Genomic DNA, 27344 nt, shown 5'->3' with positions numbered 1-27344 from the left:
TGAATTTTAGGTAAGTTATCCAGGAGGAGGAAGACAGCAACCATATAGTTTATGTTTTTTTGTGAAGTCTGAATATCAGGAAGAAACTATTTTGAGAATGCTTTTACCATTTTACTCTTCCCATTTTAAAAGACCTATTGAAAATTTAATTCTTAATGATACTGATATCCTAGTGAGCCTTGACATCACCTCTTTGTTCACCAATATTCCCTTACCACCAGTGGCACACCCAGGGGGGGGGGGGGGGCAAGGGGCCCGGGCATCCCCCAAAGAAAAGGAAAAAACACTAGAAAAATTTCCAAAAATCTTTTCCTAATTAAAATTCATTTTTTTATTTATGTTGTGTGCTACCTATGAATTAGCGATCACTGCAGATGCTCAGTTATAGGTCATATGCGATGTGTAGTGTGTATTCGCAAAACATCTACTCAACTCGGCCCCCCCCACCCAAAGGTTAAATCCTAAGTGCTCGACCCCCTCCAAGATTAAATCCTGAGTGCGCCACTGCTTACCACCCAACCGGCCATAAGGATCAAATATATCAAAAACATACAATTTGTATCCATATAATTTTTTCTATAATATTCAGTGCTTATACGAGGGTGGTCTGAAAAGTTCTCGGCCTCAACTATAGATGGCAACACTATCAGCAAGATTTTCTTTTTCTAAGTTGGTATATCTGTCATAAGCATCCAGTGAAACTGCAAGTCATTCTATCAAGTAGTTTGTTTTATATAGCTGTCTGAAGTAAAAGTGTTGTTTGTATCCCTTGAAATGGATAAAATCAAGTATCGTGCGGTAATAAAATTCTTTGTAAAAGAAAGTTTAACGCCAAAAGAAATTCATTTGAAGTTGATAAAAGTTTATGGGCACCCTTCTCCTTCATTTTCGACAATTAAGAAATGGAGTGCCGAGTTTAAACATGGCTGTACCAACCTTGAAGATGATCCACATGAAAGACATCCAAAAAGTGTAACAACACCAGAAATCATGGATCAAGTGCACGATATGGTATTGGATGACTGGTGAGTCAAAGAGCATGAAATTGCTGAGACTATAGGCATTTCAAAAGAAGAATGTGTAGGATATATTTTGCATGAAGAATTGCAAATGAAAAAGCTTTGCACAAGATGGGTGCCGCGCTTGCTCACAGCAGATCAAAAACGCACTCGCATAAAAATCTCTGAACAGTGCTTGGAGCATTTTAACAAGAATAAAACTGATTTTGTGCATCGATTTATTACTGTGGATGAGGCTTGAATTCATCATTATACACCAGAATCCAAACAGCAGTCGAAACAGTGGACAGAAGCCGGTTGTTCAGTGCCAAAGAAGACAAAGTCAGTTCCATCAGCAGGAAAGGTCATGGCATCGGTATTTTTGGATGCTGAAGGCATTTTGTTTATTAATTATCTTGAAAAGGGTAAAACAATAACTGGGGAATATTGTTCTGATCTTTTAACCAGACTAGATGAAAAAATTTGTGAGTGACCTGGTTTGCAGAAGGAAAAAAAAATCATCTTTCATCAGGACAATGCACCTGCCCACAAAGGTGTTTTGGCAATGGGAAAATTAAGGGATCTGCACTACGAATTGTTAGAACATCTACCTTATTCCCCAGATTTGGCTCTCTCTGACTTCTATCTCTTCCCAAAACTAAAACTCTTCCTTGCTGGTCAGCATTTTTCTTTGAATCAAGAGCTGATTGCAGCTGTATTTTGCAGACCTTACTGAGAACCATTACCATTATATATCCAGTGCCATTACCCTGTGGGGTAATGGCATTACCCCACAGGGTAATGGCACTGGAGCATCACTGGAATAAATGTATTAGTTTTAAGGGAAATTATGTTGAAAAATAAAAATAATTTTAAAATTATAAATTATTTTTTTCTTTGTTAGGTCGAGAACATTTCAGACCACCCTTCGTAATGAATTCACATTTATGTAATTATGGACTTATATACACGTACAAGCCAGTATGGTGGTTAAATAATACCTCATTACTTTGAAAAAATATTTTTCCCTTTGATATCGTAGAACTTCTTTTCCTTTGCTATCCAATTCCAGTAATTTCTCTTGAAAAATCAAAATTTATAAACAAAGGGTGCTGCTATGGTATCTCCCCCTCTCACTTCCTTGCCAATTTTTTTTATGGAAGATTGCGAAAGACAAGCTCTTGACTCAGGCCCTCTCAAACCTTCTCTCTGGTTAAGATATGTAGATGATGTGTTTTCTATTTGGTCACATGGCCAAAACACTTTTCTCTGTCCCTTCAACAGTTTTCACCTTAGAATCCAATTTATAATGGAAAAGGCAACTAATAATGGTTTAGCCTTTCTAGACACCTTGCTTACCTAATGGTAATCCATCCTTTTCAGCATACAGGAAACCCACTCACTCAGGCAGATACATTCAAACCTTCCCATCATTACCCCTCTTCTCAATAATATGGTGTCATTAAAACACTAACCCAGATAGCCTATAACCTTTGTTACAATGAGACCTTTCTTGCAGCAGGACTGAATCATATACACCATACTTTATTTTATCTATTGGCTCTAGTTCCAAACAGTATCAAAGAAAAAATAATGCATCCTCTTTCCAATCCACAACCTTCTCTTCAGACAGATTTGGTAATGCTATCACCATCACCCATGTCTAAAGCACATCAGAAAAAAATAGCCAGAATATTAAAGAAATATGATCTTTACATTACTTTCATGCCCCCACTTAAAACTAGCTATCATTATTTGCTCCACTAAAGACAAACCACCACCTGTCTCAGCTATAGGCCTTATATGAATGATGGCGAAAGTTGGACTGAAAGTACTGAAACAAAGAAAGATGGGAGTAAAAGTGAGAAGAATGATAGTGAAAGTTGGACGCATGTTAGTCCGAAAGTACGGAAACAAAGAAAGATAAATGAGAGTGAAAGTGAGAAGAATGATAGTGAAAGTTGGACGTATGTTGGACCGAAAGTACGGAAACAAAGAAGGATGAATGAGAGGGAATGTGAGAAGAAAGGGGGGAGGGGAGAGTTAGAAAGTTAGAAAGATTTAATGATAGAGAGAATGTGTTGCAAGATTTGAAAAGTGAATTGGATTCGATGAGGCAAGAAATGAAATAGATGCGGATTGAAATTAAGAGAATTCAGGTCAAAACTATTAAAATAAATCATGATGGCATGAAAGAGTTAACGAAAGATGAGCGGGTGGCGTTGTATGGCGACTCCATTATTAAAGGTGTGCTAGAGGATAAAATGCACAAGGTATGTTTTCCAGGCGGTAAAATGAGTAGAGTGATTGAGGCATTGAATATGAGGCGGGAGCGAGCAAAAGAGTTAATGGTATTAATTGGTACAAATGATTTGAGAGAGAACAAAGAGCATGTCAGAATGAATGTCAGGAGGCTGCTTGGAAAGATAAAAGAGAATAGTGTGACAGGAAGGATAGTCAGTGTGTTGCCTAGGTATGATTGTGGTGAAATGAGGGGGAGAGCAAGGATTATGAATGATATTCTAGCTGAAATGTGTGAGGAGATGGGAGTACAGTTTGTTAATGTGTGGAATGAGTTTGAGGGACGAAGTGAGCTGTATTGGAGCGATGGACTGCACTTGAGTGGTTATGATGTGAGTCGCTTGGAGAGACTGCTGCTGGAAGGTAGAGAAGTGAACAGAGAGAATGAATCAGATCGAGAGGGCAGTGATGTGGAGGAGCAGGAGAGTAAGACAGGAGAGATTGAAGAAGTGGAAATGAATGGGGAAGTGAGTGGTATGAGTATAGAAAATGAGAGAGAATGGGTGTGCAAGAGGAGCAGGGAAACGGGGAGGCTCAGGATGGACAGGGGTACACAGCGTGAGAAAGGTGGATGCACCAAGAGGATGTGAGAGCATGTGTAGGCAGGAAAGAAATGGGATGACCAGGGATCAAGAGGGAACAGATGAAATTGAAAAGGGTTCTAAAATGAAGAAGCAGAAAGGGAAATGGCCCCAGTCTAGCATGGAGAGATCACATCGAGTGAGTGGTATCAGTGGAACTAGCTATAGATCCAGAAAGAAATGAGCTGTCGTGATTGTATACCAATGCTAGAAGTATAAGAAACAAGGCAGATGAAATGGTTGCACTAATTGCGTCTGTTCACCCAAAGATTGTCGGAATAAGTGAGACATGGTTAGATGAGATGACATCCTGACAGGAATAGAGATGGAAGGGTATGATATGTTGAGGATAGAAGGGGTAAAAAGGGAGGGGGAGTGCTATTGATGATAGAGAAAGAGTTATGTCCATACAAGGTAGAGATGCAAGAGGGAAATAGGGCCAGTGGTTTTGAGGCAGTATGGTGTGAGATAGAGGTGAATAGAATCAAATACTTGGTGGTATGTTGTTATAGACCTGGTAATGTGGATGGTGGTGGTGATAGTGAAATGTATAGTCAAATAAGCCAAGCAAATAAGAAAAGAGTGATCATTATGGGTGAGTTTAATTATGGTAATATAGACTGGAATGAAGAGATAGCAACTGTAAGTAAAGAAAATGAGTTTCTTGAGTTTTTGAGGGATAACTACCTCACACAGTATGTAACAGAGGGCACACAAGGATTGAGGGGTCTTGGATTTGGTCATCTCATCAGAGGATGTAATTATAAATGAGGTGTCAAATCATCCACCAATTGGTGAGAGCGACCATGAGGTGATTACCTGGTGGTTGCCATCAGTGTGAGGACCTCTGTGAGAAAAGGGTATATGTGGAACTACAAGGGGGGTGATTATGAAGAGCTCAGGAGACAGCTTGGGGGTGTAGCATGGAATGAGGAGTTAGATGGAAAAGAGATCAATGCAGCTTGGGGGATTTTCAAAAACTATTTAGTAGATGCAATGTCTAAATGTATCCCAAGGTTGAGAAGGTTAAATAAGGTAGGTGTGAGATGGATGAATAAAGAAATTAAGCATGCGATACACAGCAGAGAAAGAGGGCATTGTGGAGGCAGCATAAAAGAAGTGGAAGTATCCAATTTCATGAGGTCTACAAAGACCAGGCAAGGAGGGTGATTTGGTTGGTGAGAGTAGCTAAAGAGAGGTATGAACAACAGTTAGCTAATGAAGCCAAAAAGAATCCCAGGGAGTTCTTTCGATATGTAGCCAGCAAAAGAAAGAATAATTATGGAAGGATGACATTGAATGGCAGAAATGGTATAAAGACAGCTGTTGCAGAATGTGTGGTGGAGATACTTAATGAGCAGTGTTCATAAAGATCTTTCAATCTTGTGAATGTGACTTCATGGAGAGATTGAGAGCAGTTGATGATGGGGAGGAGAGCCTGACTATAAGTGAGCAAAAGGTGTTTGGGGAGTTAAGTAAACTAGATGTGAATAAGGATGTGGGACTTGATAATATATCACCGCGTATTCTGAAGGAATGTGCCAGAGAGTTCACACCTGACTTGACATATTTTTTTAATACGAGTCTTGCACTTGGTCAAGTTCCTAATGAGTGGAAGGAGGGCAAGATTGCGTCACTTCGTAAAGGAGGTGATCGAACTCAAGCATCAAACTATAGGCCTATCTCTATCAGGTGTTGTGGTTAAGTTGTTGGAGAAGCTTTGGAGAACTAAGATCCAGAGTTGGGTTGACAACTCTGGATCTTAGTTCTTATACCATTTATACCATGGTTGACAACAATGGTATAATCTTTGATGGATAGCATGGATTTGCTAAAGGGAGGTCATGTTTTAGTAATCTACTTACTTATTACAATAAAGTGACTATTTCCTTGGACAGAGGAGAAGGATACACAGTAATATACTTGGATTTCGCAAAGGCTTTTGATAGAGTACCTCATGATAAGTTGAAAGTCAAACCAGAGCAGATGAGGTTGGATATTAGATTAGTGCATTGGATTGGAGACTGGCTATCTGATAGGTATCAACAAGTTGTGTATTGGGGTGTGATATCCAGGAAAAGGAAAGTCACTAGTGGAGTGACTCAGGGGTCTGTTTTAGGGCCATTACTATTTAACTTGTATATTAATGATATTGGCGAAGATTTGGATGGAGATATTCAGTTGTTTGCAGATGATACAAAGTTGGAACGAACCATAAAGAGTAGTGAAGATGTTTTGGCCTTGCAAGAAGACTTGAATAAATTGAGTGATTGGACAAGCAAATGGGGATGTGAGTTCAATGTTGCAAAATGTAAGGCTTTAAAATTTGGGAAGCAAAGATGGGATGCAGAATTTATGCTTGGTGAGAATATATTGTTGGAGGTAGAGGAAATAAGAGATCTTGGGGTGATAGTGGATATGGATCTGAAATTTAGGGGACACATCACCAAAATTGTGAAGACAACACAAAGACTTCTGGGAATGATGCGGAGGAGACTGATGTGTAGAAGTAGGGAGATTCTTGTTCCATTGTATAAGGCTTTGATTAGGCCACACATGGACTATTGTGCCCAGATTTGGTCACTGGGTTTTCAGAAGGATGAAGAGATGTTGGAAAGGGTCCAAAGGCGACTGACTAAGGTAGGTTCTGACCTCTGGAATGGTGAGTATGAGGAAAGATTGAGAAGATGTAATTTGCAGAGTCTGGTGGAGAGAAGGAAGAGGGGAGATATGATAGAGACCTACAAGTTGGTAAGGGGTGGTTATAAGATCAATGGTGGAGAAGTTCTACAGAGAATAGTGGGAGATCAGGGGAGAACCAGAAGTCATCCCTGGAAACTGTATAAAGAGGGTGTGAGTAGGGGAGTGAGAGAGCAGGTTTTTTTCATGCAGAGTTGTGAATGATTAGAATGCCTTGCCTGAGAGTGTGGTGTCTGCAAGGAGTTTGAGTGTGTTTAAGACACGGTATGATGAGATGGGTGTGTGATAAAAGGACCTCCCAGATGAGTCTTTGATCCATGAGGTCTTGGGAAATAATAATAATAATAATATAGATAGAGTAGATATAGATATTAATTATAGATATAATTAGGCTGATATTATTTAATAGAAAGGTATAATGAAGCAAAAATACTCAAAACATTCGCTATTTTTCTATTTCATTACTCCTAATTTTATGTAAAGTTGTAGTGAGAGAACATTATTGAGATGCACTAAAGTTTTAAAAAGAACATTTTTAATATGGCTCATCATTTCCACCTCTAATTGCAAAGATTTCTATGCCCTTTGATTATTAGTGTTCATTTCTTGGTACATTTATTAGCTGACACAGAAGATAATGCTGCCTACAGTGATTCTGAAGCAACGTGATGTAGTTTTTTTTTTACAAATGTTGCGAACAGATATGCCACTGATATGTCATTTTATGATAATACTTATTTTTTATGTTCCTAAGTGGTTCTCCACATGTCAGTGACTTTGAGGTCTCTAGAGTTGAGTATACAGATGTATAATCAACTCTAGATATACATCATTATTAATAATACTGTTATTATTATTCATGGTGTCACAAAGTCATAATGGGAGTCCCACCTCAGACAATAGTTTATCAGAACAATCCTTAAAACTGTTCATCACCCTACTAAGCAATGCATTTCATGAACCAACCATGCAAAAAAAAGCTACTTCTCAGCCTCTTAACACCACCTCTTTTTGCAACTTCCAGGGATGCACCTATTCATGTTCCTTACCATTGTTCTACTATATAAGAAAACTAACCAATGTCAATCCTGTATTAACTAACAACAGTTTATGTCTAATTCATGTCACCCACTTTCATCTTCTATCCATCAAACTTCGCAGTTCGCATGCCCTCAGTTTAGCCTCATAATGGACATTATTCAGTCCAGAAATCTTTTTTATCTGCCTCTATAGATTTTGTTATCTGCCGCTGTACTCTGTTATTTCATTCACTTCAAATCCTGGTAACCACATTTGAGCACAATAATCTAGATATGGTCTGATCAAAGCTTTATACAATGAAATCACCACTTATCTCTGTTGTTCAGTCCTTAGTATTGCAGCAATCCTCTGGATTACCTTCATCACCTTTGCAATATGTCTCCTAAACTTCAAATTTTTTCTGACTATTACCACTAGATCGCTTACCTCCTCTATATTCTCCAGTATAGTTTCACCAATAGGTATGAGACCTTCCATCAGTAGATCCCAAATTTGAAGATCTTACATTTAATTGCTTTAAAACTGACATCCCATTCATTTCCCCTTTCCAGTTTTTCAAATCCTCTTGAAGGGCCACCCCACTCCTCCTATTACTAACCTTCCCAAGTTTCACATTATCTGCAAACAACCAGATATCTCCCTGCATTCCAGTGGCAATATCACTGACATAAATGATAGAGACCTACAAGTTGGTAAGGGGTTATTACAGGATTAATGCTGGAGAAATTCTACAGAAAATAGTGAGAACCAGAGGTCATCCCTGGAAACTGAATAAAGAGGGTGTGAATAGGGGAGTGAGGGGCAGATTTTTTTTCGTGCAGTTATAAGTGATTGGAATGCCTTGCCTGAGAGTGTGGTGTCTGCAAGGAGTTTGAGTGTGTTTAAGACATGGTATGATGAGCAGTGTGTGTGCATGTGTGTGATAAAAAGACCTCCCAGATGAGTCTTTGACTCCATGAGGTCTTGGGGTAATAATAATAAAGGTTAAACAGCAACGGTCCCAGTACCAAGCAATGTGAAATGCTGCATGTGACCCCTTTTCCTCTCCCTCATACAAACTGTGTGATATCTATGAGATAGTTTACTAATATGATATCTAACTCTATATGTTGCAATTTAAATATCAATTAAAGTGGCACCCTGTCAAATGCATTTGCAAAATCCAAAAAGGCAGTATATGCCGTTCTCTCATCAGTTATTCTCATTACTGTATTATAGGCAATAAAATACTGAAACAAGTGTCCCTTAAAAAATCCATGCTGACTCAGTCCCAGTGGTTACTAATATCTAGAATACTTAGTATATGAAACACATTCTCCTCATACACTTCTTAACCTTGAACCATTCCAAAACCACCAGTAACAAAAGCTACTTTTCCAGGCTGAAATCCTCAATTAAGTGACATTAAACAACTGTATGTCATCTATATTGGTCATTCAATTCCCATTTTCATTCAACAATGTCATTCTTCCACAATCATTTCTCCTTCTCAGGATGTTCCTTGGACTGTACTACTAATTTCTTCTTGTTTTCCACTTCTGTCTTCCTTACTAGTCCCTCTCCTGGTTTGAGTTATGTATAACTCATGCAACTACTCCCACCTCTCTCTATACTTTTTTCATCACTTCTTTAACATCTGCAGTTCCAATTTGATATACCAGGTGGTCCTGTTGCATGCATTTCTGACTGATCAACTCTCTGAAGATTAGTCCCTCCAGACACCCGATCCATTCACCTCACTGAGGGTCATTCTCTTTTTTCAGGAACTTGACCTTCTATTACTGTTTTAACAGGTCCTCTTTGCCTCCTTTCAATATGTTCAAAGTATTTACACTTTCTTCTGTCAAGATCCATAAGAAGCTTTACAGTTCTTCCAATCCTATCTCCCATCCATTTGTCTTTCAGTGTATGATATCCTCAATAGCCTTCTGTGACACCACATCTCAAAAGCAGTTATCCATTTCCGATCAGACTTCTTTAGGTTCAAAGTCTCACATCTCACATCATTAACTAGCTGTTAGATAGGTATCAGAAAGTTACATATGAGGATGCAGTATCTCGAAATAGAAAGGTCACCAGTGGTTTGTCACAGGGGTCAGTTTTGGGGCCATTGTTGTTCAATGTGTGTGTTAATGATATTGGGTTGGGTTTAACTAGTGATATCCAGCTGTTTGCGGATGATGCAAAACTCTGGAGAGCAATGCACAGTCAGGCTGATGTTAATGCCTTACACGAAGACTTGAATAGATTGCATGAATGGGCAGGTAAGTGAAACTAGTGATATCCAGCTGTTTGCGGATGATGCAAAACTGGGGAGAGCAATGCACAGTCAGGCTGATGCCTTACACGAGGACTTGAATAGATTGCATGAATGGGCAGGTAAGTGAAACTATCAGTTCAATGTTGCAAAGTGTACGGTTTTGAGATTTGGTAAGCAATGATGGGATGCCAAGTATACACTTAGTGGGGAAATTTTAATGGAAGTAGAGGAGATGAGAGATCTAGGAGTGATGGTGGACAAGGACCTGAAATTCAGGGGCCACATTGCACAAGTTGTGAAGACATCACATTGAATAATGGCAATGATGCGGAAAACCCTACATGCAGAAATAGAGAGGCTATGATTCCATTGTATAAGGCCTTGATCAGGCCTCATATGGATTATTGTGCACAGATTTGGTCACCAGGTTTTCATGGTGACAAGAATATGTTGGAAAGGGCACAGAGAAGATTTACAAAGGTAGTCAGTGGTCTTTGGAATGTGGAGTAAGAGGACAGATTGAGAATGTAAGTTGCAGAGCCTCGTGAATAGGAGGAAGGGGGGGGTATGATTGAGACATATAAGCTGGTCAGGGGTTGTTATCAGGTACATGGAAGAGATTTCGAGTAGAACAAGAGGCCATTGCTGGAAACTGTATAAGGAGGGTGTGAACAAAGGCATGAGAAGCAGGTTCTTTGCATGGAGGGTGGTTGGTGAGTGGAATGCCTCCATGGAGGTCAAATGCTAATAATAATAACTTTGCCAAGGATTCGTGCTGGTTCTTGCTTGTCATTACAAAGGGTACTGTGTCACCAACATACCTCAAAGTCCTGTAATGCAATGTATAATTTTTACTTTTAGTCAGTACTATAAGAAGTGATTGCTGGCCTACTAAATACTTTCATAATAGACAATACTCAAGTATGATATATTGTTAAAAATCTGTACTTAACCAGGAGAAATGTAATTTTTTTTTTATTTACTGAGCATACCTGAATTACTAAATGACAACTAAAATTTTTCAGACCCATAATTATATTCCTGAGTGTAGTGTGGTGTGATTAGTGGAATAAAAGGCTGGCTGACAAAAATAAAATCAGAGAGCTATATTTGGCAGAAAGGAACAGTGTCTAAAAAGGGATAAGTGACAATTAGCATCAAGTTCCATTTAAGTTATACTAATAGTAAAATAATATTCTATACAACAGAATTCTGATACTTGTTGCATATAATAATATTTTATTAATCAGTACTGAATGGATTCACCTTACCAATTTGAAATTATCTATTATATCAAGCATTAATTGTTATAGAAAAATTAAGTAAAATTTCCATTTTTACCTGTTTAACTGCATCAAGTAATTTTGATAACAAAGCTTGGTGTTCAGGTAAAGCTGGATCATCACCTATAACACAATATAATAACAAAAAAAAAACTAATGCAATATATATGCAACAGTTATTTCAAAAATTATGATTTTCAATCAAGTAAAAACTTCAATTGATAAATAATCAATTTACATCTTTTTAGTTCTTTGTTTTTATAAATATAATAATCATAGAAGGAATTTCTTATACAAGAAGAAAACAAGCAAGGTAGTCAAGGGTAATTTTGTAAACGAGTGATGGAATCTACTGCTCAAGGCAATGTCAATGCACCGAAATTAAAAGAAATGAAGAATAACAATTATCAGGCACAGTGGAATCCAGAAGTAACTATAATGATTTGATTTTCTAGATGATTATCTGTGTTCTGTATAATATTTTTTTTTTTACACTTTATTTCAAATTCATTTAGAGATCATCACTAAAATGATGTGGTATATTACCTATTATTTTAGGATATAATTACATTTGAAAACTTAAAAATTAAGAATGGAGTGATGCAGAAAAAGCAAAAAGTGACTGAGCAGGAGAAATTCAAAGTGTTAAGTAAACAAGATGCAAATAAGGAACTAACAGCTGTTTGAATTTATGGCCAAAGCAACTAAGACCAGTGTAATTTAAAATCTGAATTAATTTTCAAGGAGGAAAAAACCATTGTCAGAGATCAGATAACTCACCTTCAGGAATAAAACCCTAATAGAGATTCTCTACATATTTTTAAGAGTTGTAGCTTCAGAGGACATTATTATTATTAAAGACCTCCAGGGAGTCAGAGCCTCACTGAGGGAGACCACATACTACACCAAGCAGCTATCATACTTATTCTTCAATTCATTCACACTGCTTGCACTCACAACATCCAATGGCAATCCATTCCAATCACACACCACCCTCTGAGAGAAAAATCTAACCCTCACTCCCTTCTTAGTGGCTTTCATTCTTAACTTCCAAGAATGCCCTCCTGTCCTTTTTCCACCCTCCATAAATTGAAACATTCCATCAATTGAAATCCTCTATGATCCTTTCAGAAATTTGTAAGTTTCAATCATATATCACCCCTCCCACCTGTTTGCTATTGTCTGCGGTCTACAAATTCTCAATCTGTTCATAATCAGTATTCCGTGACCCTAATATCATTTTCAGCACTCTCCTTTGTACTCTTTCCAATATATCAGAATCACAATTGAAACCAGGAGACCAGACCTGCACACAATAGTCCAAGCGAGGTCTTATAATCATCATCATCAAATTCCTGCCACGTACCCTCAAGGGGTGTAGAGGATATGATAGTACTACGCGAAAAATTTACATCATTACTAACTTCCTATCTACAATTTTCCTCCAAATCAGTCTGTTACTTGTCAAGACTCCAACATTATCAGATCTTATATTTCTATCATCTAAGGCACTTTGTACTGTATCAATCCACCTATATATTGGTCTTCCTCTGGGTCGTTTTCCAGCTAACCTAGGAGAGAACACTTGTTTTGCTAATCTTTCCTCGCCTATTCTGTTTAAGTGACCATACCACCAGAGATTAGCTCTGCTAACGCAGTACTGGATGCTGACAATGTCTTCTTTCCTAATATCCTCGTTTTTAATATGATATTATGGGATGCAGAATAAAGAGATTAAGCATGCAATACAGAGAAAAAGGGCATTGTGGAGGCAGCATAAGAGAAGTGGAAGTAACCAATTTCATGAGGTCTACAAAGACCAGGCAAGGAGGGTGATTTGGTTGGTGAGAGTAGCTAAAGAGTGGTATGAACAGCAGTTAGCTAATGAAGCCAAAAGAATCCTAAAGAGTTCTTTCAATATGTGGTCAGCAAAAGAAAGAATGATTATGGAAGGATGACACTGATTGGAGGAAATGGCATAAAGACAGCTGTTGCAGAATGTGTGGTGGAGATACTTAATGAGCAGTTCATAAAGATCTTTCAATCTTGCGAATGTGACTTCATGGAGAGATTAAGAGCAGTTGATGATGGGGAGGAGAGACTGACTGTAAGTGGGCAAGAGGTGTTTGGGGAGTTGAGTAAACTAGATGTAAATAAGGCTGTGGGACTTGATAATATATCACCGCGTATTCTGAAGGAATGTGACAGAGAGTTGACACCTGCCTTGACATATTTTTTTAATACGAGTCTTGCACTTGGTCAAGTCTCTAAAGAGTGGAAGGAGGGCAAGATTGTGCCACTTCATAAAGGAGGTGATCGAACTCAAGCATCAAACTATAGGCCTATCTGTGTGTCAGGTGTTGTGGTTAAGTGGTTGGAGAAGCTTGTGAGAACTAGGATCCAGAGTTGGGTTGACAACAATGGTATAATCTTTGATGGACAGCATGGATTTGCTAAAGGGAGGTCATGTTTTAGTAATCTACTTACTTATTACAATAAAGTGACTGCTTCCTTGTACAGAGGAGAAGGATACACAGTAATATACTTGGATTTCACAAAAGCTTTTGATAGAGTACCTCATGATAAGGTGACAGTTAAACTAGAGCAGATGGGGTTGGATATTAGATTAGTGCATTGGATTGGAGACTGGCTATCTGATAGGTATCAACAAGTTGTGTATGGGGGTGCAATATCCAGGAAAAGGAAAGTCACTAGTGGAGTGCCTCAGGGATCTGTTTTAGGGCTATTACTATTTAACTTGAATATTAATGATATTGGCGAAGATTTGGATGGAGATATTCAGTTGTTTGCAGATGATGCAAAGTTGGGATGAACCATAGAGTAGTGAAGATGTTGTGGCCTTGCAAGAAGACTTGAATAAATTGAGTGATTGCGCAAGCAAATGGGGATGTGAGTTCAATGTTGCAAAATGTAAGGTTTTAAAATTTGGAAAACAAAGATGGGATGCAGAATTTATGCTTGGTGAGAATATATTGTTGGAAGTAGAGGAAATAAGAGATCTGGGAGTGATAGTGGATAAGGATCTAAAATTTAGGGGACACATCGCCAAAATTGTGAAGACAACACAAAGACTTCTGGGAATGATGCGGAGGACACTGATGTGTAGAGGTAGGGAGATTCTTGTTCCATTGTATAAGGCTTTGATTAGGCCACACATGGACTATTGTGCCCAGATTTGGTCACCTGGTTTTCAGAAGGATGAAGAGAACTTGGAAAGTGTCCAAAGGCGACTGACTAAGGCAGTTTCTGACCTCTGGAATGTCAAGTATGAGGAAAGATTTAGAAGATGTAATCTGCAGAGTCTAGTGGAGAGAAGGAAGAGGGGAGATATGAGAGAGACCTACAAGTTGGTAAGGGGTTGTTATAGGATCAATGGTGGAGAAGTTCTACAGAGAATAGTAGGAGATCAGGGGAGAACCAGAGGTCATCCCTGGAAACTGTATAAAGAGGGTTTGAGCAGGGGAGTGAGAGGCAGGTTTTTTGCGTGCAGAGTTGGGAGTGATTGGAATGCCTTGCCTGAGAGTGTGGTGTCTGCAAGTAGTTTGAATGTGTTTAAGACGCAGTATGACGAGATGTGTGTGAGATAAAATGACCTCCTAGATGAGTCTTTGACTCCAAGAGGTCTTGTTTAATAATAATAATAATAATATTGCCATTGATGCCATCTGTTCATGCCTCTAATCTTTTTCAGTACTCTCATATCTGCAGTCTCTTAGTCTTTGGTCAAGTGTTTTTCTTCTGACCCAGCTCTTAGATCCATAAGTTAAAACTGGTTTGAACACTCTCTTGTATACAGCAAATTTAGTGTTCTGACTAATTTCTCTCTTATTCCATATGAATTTATTCAATTGACTTCCCACCATACCAGCTTTGCTGATTCTGTTGTCTATTTCTATACTGAATTTACCATCTTCGCTAAAAACATGCATAAGTAGCTGAAATGTTTTACTTGTTCCACAGGTTCCCCATTCACAACACAGTTGACATTTTCAACAATTCTACCTATTTTCATTGTCTTTGTCTTTTTATTGCTGACCTTCATACCATATCTATTACAAGAGTTATTCAATTTAGTCAGAGAATCTTGCAGGCTTGTAACGGATTTATTTAGAAGTATAACATCATCCGCATAAAGCAAAGAGCTGACATTAACATCTCCAATTTTGATATCATGTTTAATACCACTTTCCTTCATAATGAGTTCCATATAGATAATGAATAACAGAGGGCATAATGTATATCCTTGTCTCACACCAGATTTAACATTAAACCATCTTCCTGTATTTCCTTCAATTCTAATTACTGACTTACAACTCAAATAAAGACTAAGTATTGCTTGATATAATGCCCCATTGACACCATATAACTGTAGCGTATTGAATAGCTTCTCTCTCTTGGCACCTTGACATATGCCTTTTCAAATCAACAAAACTTAAATACAGATCTTTGTCATATTCCTATGTTTTCTCGACTATTTGTCGTAAAGTGAAAATCTGATCCTATCAGCCTGTATTTTGCCTGAATCTAGTTTGTTTTTCACCCAGCTTTTCTTCCACAATTCTTCTCAATCGTTTCTCAAGTAAACTTGCATAGATCTTGCCAGGAACACTTAATAGGGAAATACTTCTGTAATGCTCACATTCAGTTTTATTTCCCTTTTTATATATGGTTACTATGAGAGCTCTACTCCAATCATCGGGAATTCTTCCCTCTGTCCAGGCTTTCTGAACTATGCAGTGCAGCCACTGTAAGACTTTTATACCACCATACTTCAGCATTTCTGGTCGAATATCATCTACTCCTCCTGCCTTTCCACATTTTAAGCCTTTGATGGCTTTTTCTACTTCAAGTATGGATATGTATTCCTGACTGCATGCCTGGTCAGTGTTTTTTACCACTGTGCTGTCATCACTGCTTGTTTCATTTAGCAGTTTTTCAAAGTAATTACTCCATACTTCAAGGATATCTTTTTCTCCCATTTTCATTTCAACTTTATCATCTCTAACTCCTTTTACAGCACTCTTTCCTCCATTCCTAAGCTTCATCAACAACCTCCAGAATATTTTGCCACCTTCTTGTATTTATTTTCTATATTCTTGCCAAAGTCCTCCGATTACTTTTGTTTAGCTAGTTTTACACACTGTTTAGCATTCTTGCATTTGTCTCTGTATTCTCTAAGAGCACAAGCTGACTTATTTGCCAGGAACTTTTGATATGATTTCTTCTGTTTGTTCACTGCCTCTTTAACTTCCTGTGTCCACCATGGAGTTCTAATTTTTCTATCCTTGCAGACAACTTCACCACATCCCTCTCTAGCTGAATCAATCAGGGCTTTCTTCAAGGCTTGCCACTGAATCTCCAAGGTTTGATTCCTGTTCTCAAACTCTTTCATTTCTTCTTCAATAATCTTTGTGTATTTTAGTCTACAGTTCACATCTGAGAGCTGCTCAACTTTTATTTGCTTTAAAACTTTCTTACATGTTATTCTTTTCAATATGAAATTCAATTTTATCCTGCTCAAGACTAAATAGTGATCACTTCCAATTTCAAATCCTCTGTACACTCTGGTGTCCTGAACCAGGGAGAAAACTGGTTCACTATCAACAATAACATAGTCAATGAGACTTTTCTTATTCCTAGCCTCTTCTCTCCATGTGAATTTGTGCACATTTTTATGTTGGAACATGGTGTTAGTAATAACCAGTCCATGTCCTGAGCAGAAATCCAACAGATATTTGTCATTATTATTAGTTTTGCTCTTTTCTCCAAATTTTACCAAAATATTTTTGTATGTCTCACAGTCATTTCCTACTTTGCTATTTCGATCACCAACAAGGACCAACTTTTCCTTTTTCATTGTGTCAGTTGCTTTTTTTAAAGAATCAAAATATTCCTCCACTTCTACCTAAGTAGAACCTTCTGTGGGACCATAGGCACAAATAAGTCTCATTGTCCAGTTCCCCATTCTTATATTTGCCCACATTACTCTACTTGAGACTGCCTGCCATTCAAGAAGATTAGCCTCGTATTTTGTGTTGAGTACTATGGCTACTCCTTCTTTTCCTTGATTGTCATTGTCTGAATATAACATTTTGTATTTATTGCTCAGAAAGATCTCACCAGTTTTTGTCTTCTTTGTTTCAGTCACCCCTATTATGTCGATCTGGTACTTATGTAATTCCTCAGCTAGCTCCATTTCTTTGCCATTCAGGCTTCTTACATTGATAGTAATCGATCTTTAACTCTGGTGATGTTGAGTTTCACTGTGTTTTCAGATTTGTTCCAGTAGCTGACTTTTCGCTGTTCGCCCTGGCTCCCTGGCGAAAACAACAGGGGCCTTGTTTAACTGGGCAACGCCCCAGCCGGCATGAAATTTTGTCATGTTATACCACAAGAAGGTGAGGATTGGACATTAGGTCAGAAGCCCTGGTCGGTTCTCCACATTCCTTTAAAGGCTATGTGGAGGTTATACAGCTTTGAAAAGCACCCCGAGGTCTTATCAAGGCCTGGTAAAGAAGCAAAATGGCATCCTTATCTTTACATGTGAACGTTCGTTTCAGCATGCAATTATCTTTTGAGTTGTATTAGGAATATCTTTGCCACATGTTCCCTGAATTCAACTTCCTATCTACTAACACTCCAGGATCCCTAGCCTCATCAGTTTCTTCTAGCATAATCCCACCAATATAATATGACATTGGATATCTAATCACGCCGAAACGAATGACTTGACATTTACAAACAGTGAACTAACATCCATTTTCCCCTGCCCAAAATTCAAGCCTATTCAAATGATTCTTCACGTACTGCACATCAGCAGCATTCCTGATTACCCTACCTATCTGTATGACAAGCGACATACAAATAGCTGTATGTCGCTTGTCAAATCCTTCCCAATATCATTAATGTACAGATTGAATAACAGTGCACCAAGTACTGTTATTCAATGCCACTCTTTGATATCTGTCAGTCGGCCATCCTCTTATCCATGCAAATATTTTAGAACCCAAACCCATTTTCCCCAATTTATGTAACAGTCTACCATGCTGTATTCTGTCAAAAGCATTAGCAAAATCCAAAAGTATCATAGTGTATCACATAATAAATTTAGTTTAATCCTTTATCCAAGTGTAAGCAAACAAAGTCTGCACCTGAAAATATCTTCAGGACTGAAGTAAGGTAGTGGAACACCAGGCAACTCCAAGCAAAGGTGGCCCAAGCTCTCATCACTCCTTGTCTCAGTATCTCCCATAATGCAAAGCATTATGGGAGATATAATCTTTGTATCATTAATCTTTGTATAATTAATATTTTAATTATACAAAGATATCATCTTTGTATAATAATCTTTGTATAATTAATGCATAGCAGTGTACATGTCCTTGCGGACATGTATACTGCTATGCATTAAGGGAAGGGCCACTACCCAGACCGGTTTCATCCTTTATTGAGGTCTCGTCAGTGGGAGGCAGACCCAAATGTGGATACTAAGGGAGAAGCAATAGGAGAGGTCATATTTACCTATACGAGTTGACAACAGGTGTACCACCTTATTATTGAATTACTCTGGATTTAGAGAAAGATGTTGGAAGTTTATTTTGCACTTGGTTAGACTATAATAAATTTAGTTTAATCCTTTATCTAAGTATAAGCAAACAAAGTTTGCACCCGAAAATATCTTCAGGACTGAGGTAAGGTGGTGCAACACCAGGCAACTCCGAGCAAAGGTGGACCAAGCTCTCATCACTCCTTGTCTCAGTATCTCCCATAATGCAAAGCACATCTTGCGAACATGTAGAATGCTATGCATTAATGGAAGGGCCACTACCCAGACAACATCAGGCAACACTGAGTGGTACATACACCTGTTGGCAACTTGTATAGGTAAATATGACCTCTCCTATTGCTTCTGCCTTAGTATCTCCACGTTTGGGTCTGACTCCCACCGACGAGACTTCAATAAAGGTTGAAACCGGTCCTTCCCTTAATGCATAGCAGTATACATGTCTGCAAGGAGTGATGAGAGCTTGGTCCACTTTTGCTCAGAGTTGCCTGGTGTTGCACCACCTTACCTCAATCCTGAAGATATTTTCAGGTGCAAACTTTGTTTGCTTACACTTGGATAAAGGATTAAACTAAATTTGTGAAAAGTTTTTTACCTTGGGTATAACATATGTTAAAGATACCAAGTAATTTTATATTTTATAACCTTGGTTTTAATCCTTTTCCCCAAGTAAGTCAAGTTTGCGCCTGAACGTGGTTCAAGACTTATGGTGGTGGTGGTGGTGCAACATCAAGGCAACTCGTGGTAAAGATGGATTAAGTTCTGATCACTTTCCTTAGTATTTCCCATAAATGTAAAACACATCTCCTAGGAGATGTATGATGTTATACATTATGGGTGGGGGTCACTATCCAGACCGGTTTCAACCTTTATTGAGATCTCATCAGTGAGTAGGCAGACCCTGAAATGCCAAGGTTTAAGTAATACAGAGCTTATCAATTTTACCTATGCAAGTTGCCACAAGGTGCTTTGACCTTATTAAGAATCTCTGGATGACAGAAAGATGTGAAAAGCTCTTTACCTTGGGTATAATATATGTTAAAGATACCAAGTAATTTTATATTTTATAACCTTGGTTTTAATCCTTTTTCCCAAGTAAGCAAACAGACAATTAAGTCAAGTTTGCACCTGAACGTGGTTCAAGACTTATGGTGGTAGTGCAACACCAAGGCAACTCGTGGCAAAGATGGATTAAGTTCTGATCACTTTCCTTAGTATTTCCCATAAATGTAAAATACATCTCCTAGGAGATGTATGATGTTATACATTATCGGTGGGAGTCACTACCCTGACCGGACTGGGGTAAGATCTCACTGATGAGACCTCAATAAAGGTTGAAACTGGTCTGGGTAGTGACCCCCACTCATAATGTATAACATCATACATCTCCTAGGAGATGTGTTTTACTTCTATGGGAAATACTAAGGAAAGTGATCAGAACTTAATCCATCTTTACCACGAGTTGCCTTGGTGTTGCACTACCACCATAAGTCTTGAACCACGTTCAGGTGCAAGCTTGACTTAATTGTCTGTTTGCTTACTTGGGAAAAAGGATTAAAACCAAGGTTATAAAATATAAAATTACTTGGTATCTTTAACATATATTATACCCAAGGTAAAAAACTTTTCACATCTTTCTCTCATCTAGAGATTCTTAATAAGGTCAAAGCACCTTGTGACAACTTGCATAAGTAAAATTGATAAGCTCTGTATTACTTAAACCTTAGCATTTCAGGATCTGCCTACTCATCATTTAGGAACATTCCTCACTGAGAACAACTATAAACAGGACTGTAAAAAATCCAGTATCTTAAAAACAAAAATAACAATTGTAATACTAAAAATAGGACATCATTGTTTCTGAAAGAAAACCATCTGAAAGAATGTTCATTCCTGTCATTGAACTTAGCTTGATGTAATTTGTAAAAAAATTTGTAATTTGAATTGAACTTAGCTTGATGTAATTTGTAAAAAAAAAATTTTTTTTTACTAGAGGTCATGCCAGTAGAATAACATGTGATCAAAGCATTGTTTCTTTAGCTTACAGTTAATAATGTAACTCAGCTTGTTTTGTATATTGATGTATGCTCCAAATGATGATCTTGATGTGAAGATCGAAACGTCGGGATAATAAAAAAGTTTTTTTAACACGACTGTAAATTCCATAAATTTTTAAAATGAATGCTAATCACCGTGTAACTCTAAAAGAAAGGATGACCTCCATTTAGCAAATCCATACTGTCCATCAAACATAATATCGTTGCTGGCCCAATTCTGGATTATAGTTCTTACTAGCTTCTCCAACACTGACACACAGATAGGCCAACAATTTGATGTCTGAGTTCTATTACCTCCCTTATGAAGCGGCACCATCTTGCCATCTTTCTACTCCTTTGGAACTCAACCCGCTGCAAGACTCATATTAAAAAAAATATGTCAAGGCAGATTTCAATTCAGTGGCACATTCCTTCAGAATACATGGTGATATATTATCAAGTCCTACAACCTTATTAACATCAAGTTGGCTCAATTTCCCATATACCTCTTGATGACTTCTTCAGTCTCTCATCATCACCTTTTCTCAAACTCTTTTATTCTTGTGAATGTATGTCACATTCACAAGAATAAAAGACCTTTATGAACTGCTCATTAAATATCTAACTATATCATCCACAGCAGTTGTCCTTATACCATTTTCTCCAATCAATGTCATCCTTCCATAATCATTCTTTTTCTTGCTGGCTACATATTGAAAGACCTCTCTAGGATTTGTTTTGGCTTCTATATATCCCTTTTCTTACAGTGGTCCTCATACTGATGGCAACCACCAAGGTAATCACCCTCCAGTTGGTGAGAGTGATATGACACCTCATTTATGATTACATCCTCTGATGAGATGATCAAATCCAAGAAACTCAATCCTTGTGTGCCCTCTGTTACATGCTGTCTGAGGTAGTTGTCCCTCAACAACACAAGAAACTCATTTTCTTTACTTTCAGTTGCTATCTCATCATCCCAGTCTTACATTGCCATAATTAAAATTGACCATAATGATCACACTTCTCTTATTTGTTTGGCTAATTTGATTATACATTTCATAGTCACTACCATCCACATTGCCAGGTCTATAACAACATCCAACTAAGTATTTCATTCTATTCACATCTATCTCACACCATACTGCCTCAAAACCACTGACACTATTTCCCATTTGCACCTACTTTGTATGGACATAGCTCATATGAACATGATTCCGCCCTGATCAGGGCAGAATCATGAGGAACTTAAGTGTAGTGGACATAGGAGAGGATAGTTTAATTGTGAGTGAGCAAGAGGTATTTGAGGAAATAAATAATCTTGATGTTAACATACATAACGGGACATATTTGATGACATATCACCACCCATCTTAAGGGAATGTTCCAAGGAACTGGCAGTAGCATTGGCATGCCTATTTAATAAGAGTTTATCATCAACAAGAGGTTCCAAGGGAGTGAAAGGAGGGTAAAATTGTTCCACTACATAAAGGCGGTGATAAGGCTGTAGCTTCAAATTATAGACCGGTCTGTATATCTGGAGTTGTGGTGAAGGTCCCGGAGAGATTGGTGAGAAGCAGGATACAAAAATGGGTTGATGAGAGCAGTATTCTCTGTGGTTATCAGCATGGGTTTGTTAAGGGGAGATCATATTTCACTAACTTACTTATGTACTATAACAAGGTGACAAATACCTTGGACAGAGGAGATGCATATACAGTGTTGTACTTGGATTTTGCAAAGGCTTTTGATAGACTGCCACCTGACAAGCTCTTAATTAAATTGAAAGAGATGGGATTGGATAACAGACTTCTGTGTTGGATCAGTGAATGGCAGTCAGATAGGTATCAGAAAGTTGTATATGGGGGTGCGGTATCTCGAAAGAGAAAGGTCACTAGCGGTGTGCCGCAGGGGTCAGTTTTGGGGCCCATTGTTGTTTAATTTGTATGTTAATGATATTGGGTTTAACTAGTGATATCTAGCTGTTTGAGGATGATGCAAAACTGGGAAGAGCAATGCACAGTCAGGCTGATGTTAATGCCTTACAAGAGGACTTGAATAGATTGCATGAATGGGCAGGTAAGTAGAACTATCAGTTCAATGTTGCCAAGTGTAACGTTTTGAGATTTGGTAAGCAACGATTGGATGCAAAGTATACACTTGGTGTGGAAACTTTAACAGAAGCAGAGGAGATTAGAGAGTGATGATGGACAAGAACCTGAAATTCAGGAGCTACATTGCACAAGTTGTGAAGACATCACATTGAATAATGGCAATCATGCAGAGAACCCTGACATGCAGAAATAGAGAGGTTATAATTCCATTGTATAAGTCCTTGATCAGGCCTCATATGGATTATTGTGCACAGATTTGGTCACCGGGTTTTCATGGTGACGAGATATGTTGGAAAGGTTACAGAGAAGATTCACAAAGGTAGTCAGTGGTCTTTGGAATGTGGAGTACAAGGACAGATTGTAAGTTGCAGAGCCTCGTGAATAGGAGGAAGAGGAGGGATATGATTTAGACATATAAGCTGGTCAGGGGTTGTTATCAGGTAGACATGGAAGAGATTTTTCATAGAATGGGAGAGGGGAGTAGAACAAGAGGCCGTTGCTGGAAACTTTATAAGGAGGGTGTGAACAAAGGAGTGAGAAGCAGGTTCTTTGCATGGAGGGTAGTTGGTGAGTGGAATGCATTACCTGAGTGTGTTGTGGATGTGGATACATTGAATCAGTTTAAGACACAGTTGGATGAGCATTGTATGCAATAGCGAGTATCCTCCCACGATGAGTCTCTGACTCCATGGAGGTCAAATGTTGATAATAATCACTCTTTCTCTATCATCAATAGCACTCCTCCTCCTCCCTTTTTACCCTTTCTATCTACATGAGATACATCATACCCTTCTATCTCTCTCTCTTCCTGTCAGGATGTCATGATCATCCAACCATGTCTCACTTATTCCAAGAATTTTTTGGTGAACAGACTCAATTAATGTAACCATTCCATTTGCCTTGTTTCTTATACTTCTAGCATTTGATATGTACACTGCAGCTTATTCCTGGATCTACAGCTAGTTCCACTGACATCATTTATCTGATGTGACTTCTCCATGGTTAACTCAACCCATTTCTTTTCTACTTATTCATCTTAGAATGTTCTTCAGATCCAACTGTTTTCCTTTGATCTCTTGTCATTTCCTTCCCTTTTTGTACACACATGCATTCACATCCTTTTGCAGCATTTACCTTTCTCATGCTGTGTTCCTCTATCCCCTCTGAGCCTCCCCACTTCCCAGTCAGTCTTACACACCTGTTCTCTCATTCTCTATACTCATGCTGCTCACTTCTTCATTCACAACCACCTCTTCAATCTCTCCTGTCTTACTCTCCCGTTCTTCCACATCACTTCCTGCTTTATCAGATTTATCCTCTGCACTCACTTCTCTACCTTCCAGCAGCAGTCTCTCCAAGTGACTCACACCAAAACCACTCAAATACAGTCCATCGCTCCTATACAGTTAACTTCGTCCTTCAAACGCATTTCACACATTAACAAACTGCACTCCTTTCTCCTCACACACTTCCACTAACATATCATTCAGAATCCTTGCTCTCCACTTCATTTCACCACTGTCATTCCTGGACAACATACTTACTACCTTTCCTATCACACTATTCTCTTTTATCTGTCTCAACAACCTCTTGATATCCAATATGACATGTCCTTTATTTGCAGTCAAGTCATTTGTACCTATTACAACTACCAACTCTTTTGCTCTCTTACTTCTCATATCTAATGACTCAATCACTGTACTCATTCTACTTCCAGTAAAATATACTTTATGCATCCTCTTGTTCAGCATACCTTTAATAATTGAATCACCACATAATGCAACTCATAAGTCTTTCATTACCTCTTTTATACCAACATTATTCAATGTTTCAATGTGTATACATTCAGAACACACACTCAGGAAATGCATTCCAATGACTAAACACTCCATGTAAAGAACTTTCCCCTCATTCCTCTGCTCACACCCTCCTTATACAGCTTCCAGGGATGCATCTTGTTTTACTTCTCTCCCATTCTATGAAAAATCTCTTCCAAGTCAATGATATCTCCCCCCCCCCACCTCTCCTCCTATTCACAAGGCTTTGCAATTTATCGCAATCTGTCCTAGTACTTCACATTCCAAAGACCACTAACCACCTTTGTGAATCTTCTTTGGACCCTTTCTAACATATCGTCACCATGAAAACTCAGCGACTAAATCTTCACAATAATCCAAATGAGGCCTGATCAAGGCCTTATACAATGGCATCATAACCTCTTTATTTTTGCATGTCAAGGTCCTCTGCAACATTGCCATTATTCAATGTGATGACCTCACAACTTGTGCAATGTGGCCCCTAAATTTCAGGTCCTTGTCCACCATGACTCCTATAAAATTTTCCCACCAAGTGTATGTTATGCATCACATCGTTACTTACCAAATATCAAAATCTTACACTTTGCAACATTGAACTGATAGCTCTACTTACCTACCCATTCATGCAATCTATGCAAGTCCTCCTGTAAGGCCATAACATCTGCTTGACTCTTAAATAATGTGGACTGCGCCATTTGTAATAATATGTTACATAATTCTACTACCTGCTTTGTCTTCGTTTTCTCTTTACTTAACATTCAGGAATGGTCAACTGTCAACTGCTGCCATATATATATTACTATATCTTATTTCTCACACTCTATAGTTTAACAAATTTATTTGTATTATGACTACTCCAGTTAGACTATATATTCAGTGTGAGAGTATAAGATCTTAATTCAAAGACAAAGCAGATATCGTTTAAAAAATTTGAACCTGCATAAGATAGATTTATAATTAAGCCATGACTAGTTTAATGTAAGGATTATATATATAAGTGGGGAATATATAATCCTTACATTAAACTAGTCATGGCTTAATTATAAATCTATCTTATGCAGGTTCAAATTTTTTAGGATAGTGCACTGACAGAATCAGTCCAATGTGTTGTTTACAAACCATTTAATCACAAACCATTTAGTCAGAAGGAAATATTTACACAATGATTTACACACACACACACACACACACACACACACACACACACACATATGCAATGTCATTACAATCCTCTTGCTAGTCTCAATCCTTTTCTTTCTGCTTGCTGACTTGTTCTTTTCCCACTCAATTTCTTCCTTGTCCAAGTTGTCGACTATGCCTTGCCCTATAGGACCCTTAACATGACAACAATGCGCAGCTCTTTCCTTTAGAGACGATCGACACAATTGTTTCTCACGTGGCGACAGACCCAGGTAGAAGACTCGGAACTCACAACGCTTCTGTTTAGATTCCCGACAGCAAACCGGGCATGACGGTGGACCCAGGTAAGAGAAGAAATAGAAAACCCTAAGAATCCATGGTAATTTGTAGAATTCTTCACTATGGTCACATATTGACCTTTGGACATAATGACATCATTCTTCATGCATTTTGGGAAATTTCCATCTATGACAAATCCTGCAATTCTTCACTATCTTTATAATTAAACTTACTGCTTTAACATTAGTTAGTATCGTTACATGATGACGTCATGGGCCACATTATTTTAACAAAGGCTCAATATAATATTATTACAGAAACGATTATTTCAGTCAAAATTTAACATTTCTCTGAGTACATTCTCCTAAACAAAGAAAATGTAAAAACAAACATGAAAAGTTATGGAAAAATGTTGAAAAGTTGTAAAATCTCTCATGATATGGTCACATATCATGAGAGATTTTACAACTCTGCATTACTCTCCCTAATTTTGCATCATCTGCAAACAGCTGCATATCACCAGTTAAACCCAACCCAATATCATTAACATACAAACTGAACAACAACGGTTCCAAAACTGATCACTGCAGCACACCACTAGTGACCTTCCTCTTTCAAGATACTGCACCCCATATACAACTAAAAAATAGAATACAGAAAAGAATAGATTCTAAGTTAAAAACACTGATATGGTATTATATTATTACATGACCTCCCAGGAGTCTATGGACTGGTTGCAAGAGGACACACAATCTACTATCTACATGGCTTATCCTTCCATCTACACACTATACTATCCATCATCCAACTCTGCCACATACCATCAGCTAATAGTATTTGTCTGTTAATTGAGTATTTTCTCTGGCCAATTTTCCTGTATGTATGAGATTTGCTAACTTATCTTCATTTGAAAAAGTACATATATAGATTTCTCTAACATCACGAGAATCGATCACGACAAGGTCATTTCCAGTCAAAGGGCACAATGTCCTGTTATTCTTCTAGCTGTTATGAAAGCATTAATCATAATGCTCTATCAAAGTGAACATATACAAAAATGCCACCTTCAGGGTGCAAAAAAAAAAAAGAGTATAATTGGGAAAACTTACGTGAGTAGTGCCTTGAAGAAGTTGAAATTTATGTTTCTGTTAGGAAAAGGATGTGTGATTTTACAGGCTAAAGTGGGAATGAACATTGTTAAGGATAGAA

General features: G+C 38.1%; 1 protein-coding gene across 3 annotated transcripts in view; it reads right to left on the bottom strand.

Moving 5' to 3' along the window:
- LOC150097105 (sorting nexin-29-like) overlaps positions 1-27344 on the bottom strand; it is a 780446-nt gene that overhangs the window by 734484 nt on the left and 18618 nt on the right. For all 3 annotated transcript variants that reach the window (XM_090406852.1, XM_090406853.1, XM_090406854.1), the window contains exon 2: positions 11223-11287. In XM_090406852.1, the coding sequence (XP_090262978.1) occupies positions 11223-11287 (65 nt within the window). The remainder of the gene's footprint in view (positions 1-11222; positions 11288-27344) is intronic.

Source organism: Typopeltis vanoorti, chromosome 17 (assembly GCF_054136105.1).
Source record: "Typopeltis vanoorti isolate ZY-2024b chromosome 17, IOZ_Tvanoo_1.0, whole genome shotgun sequence".
NCBI classification, from domain to species: Eukaryota; Metazoa; Arthropoda; class Arachnida; order Uropygi; family Thelyphonidae; genus Typopeltis; species Typopeltis vanoorti.
The sequence above is the reverse complement of the archived record's forward strand: the minus strand, read 5'-3'. Positions and strand labels throughout refer to the sequence as shown.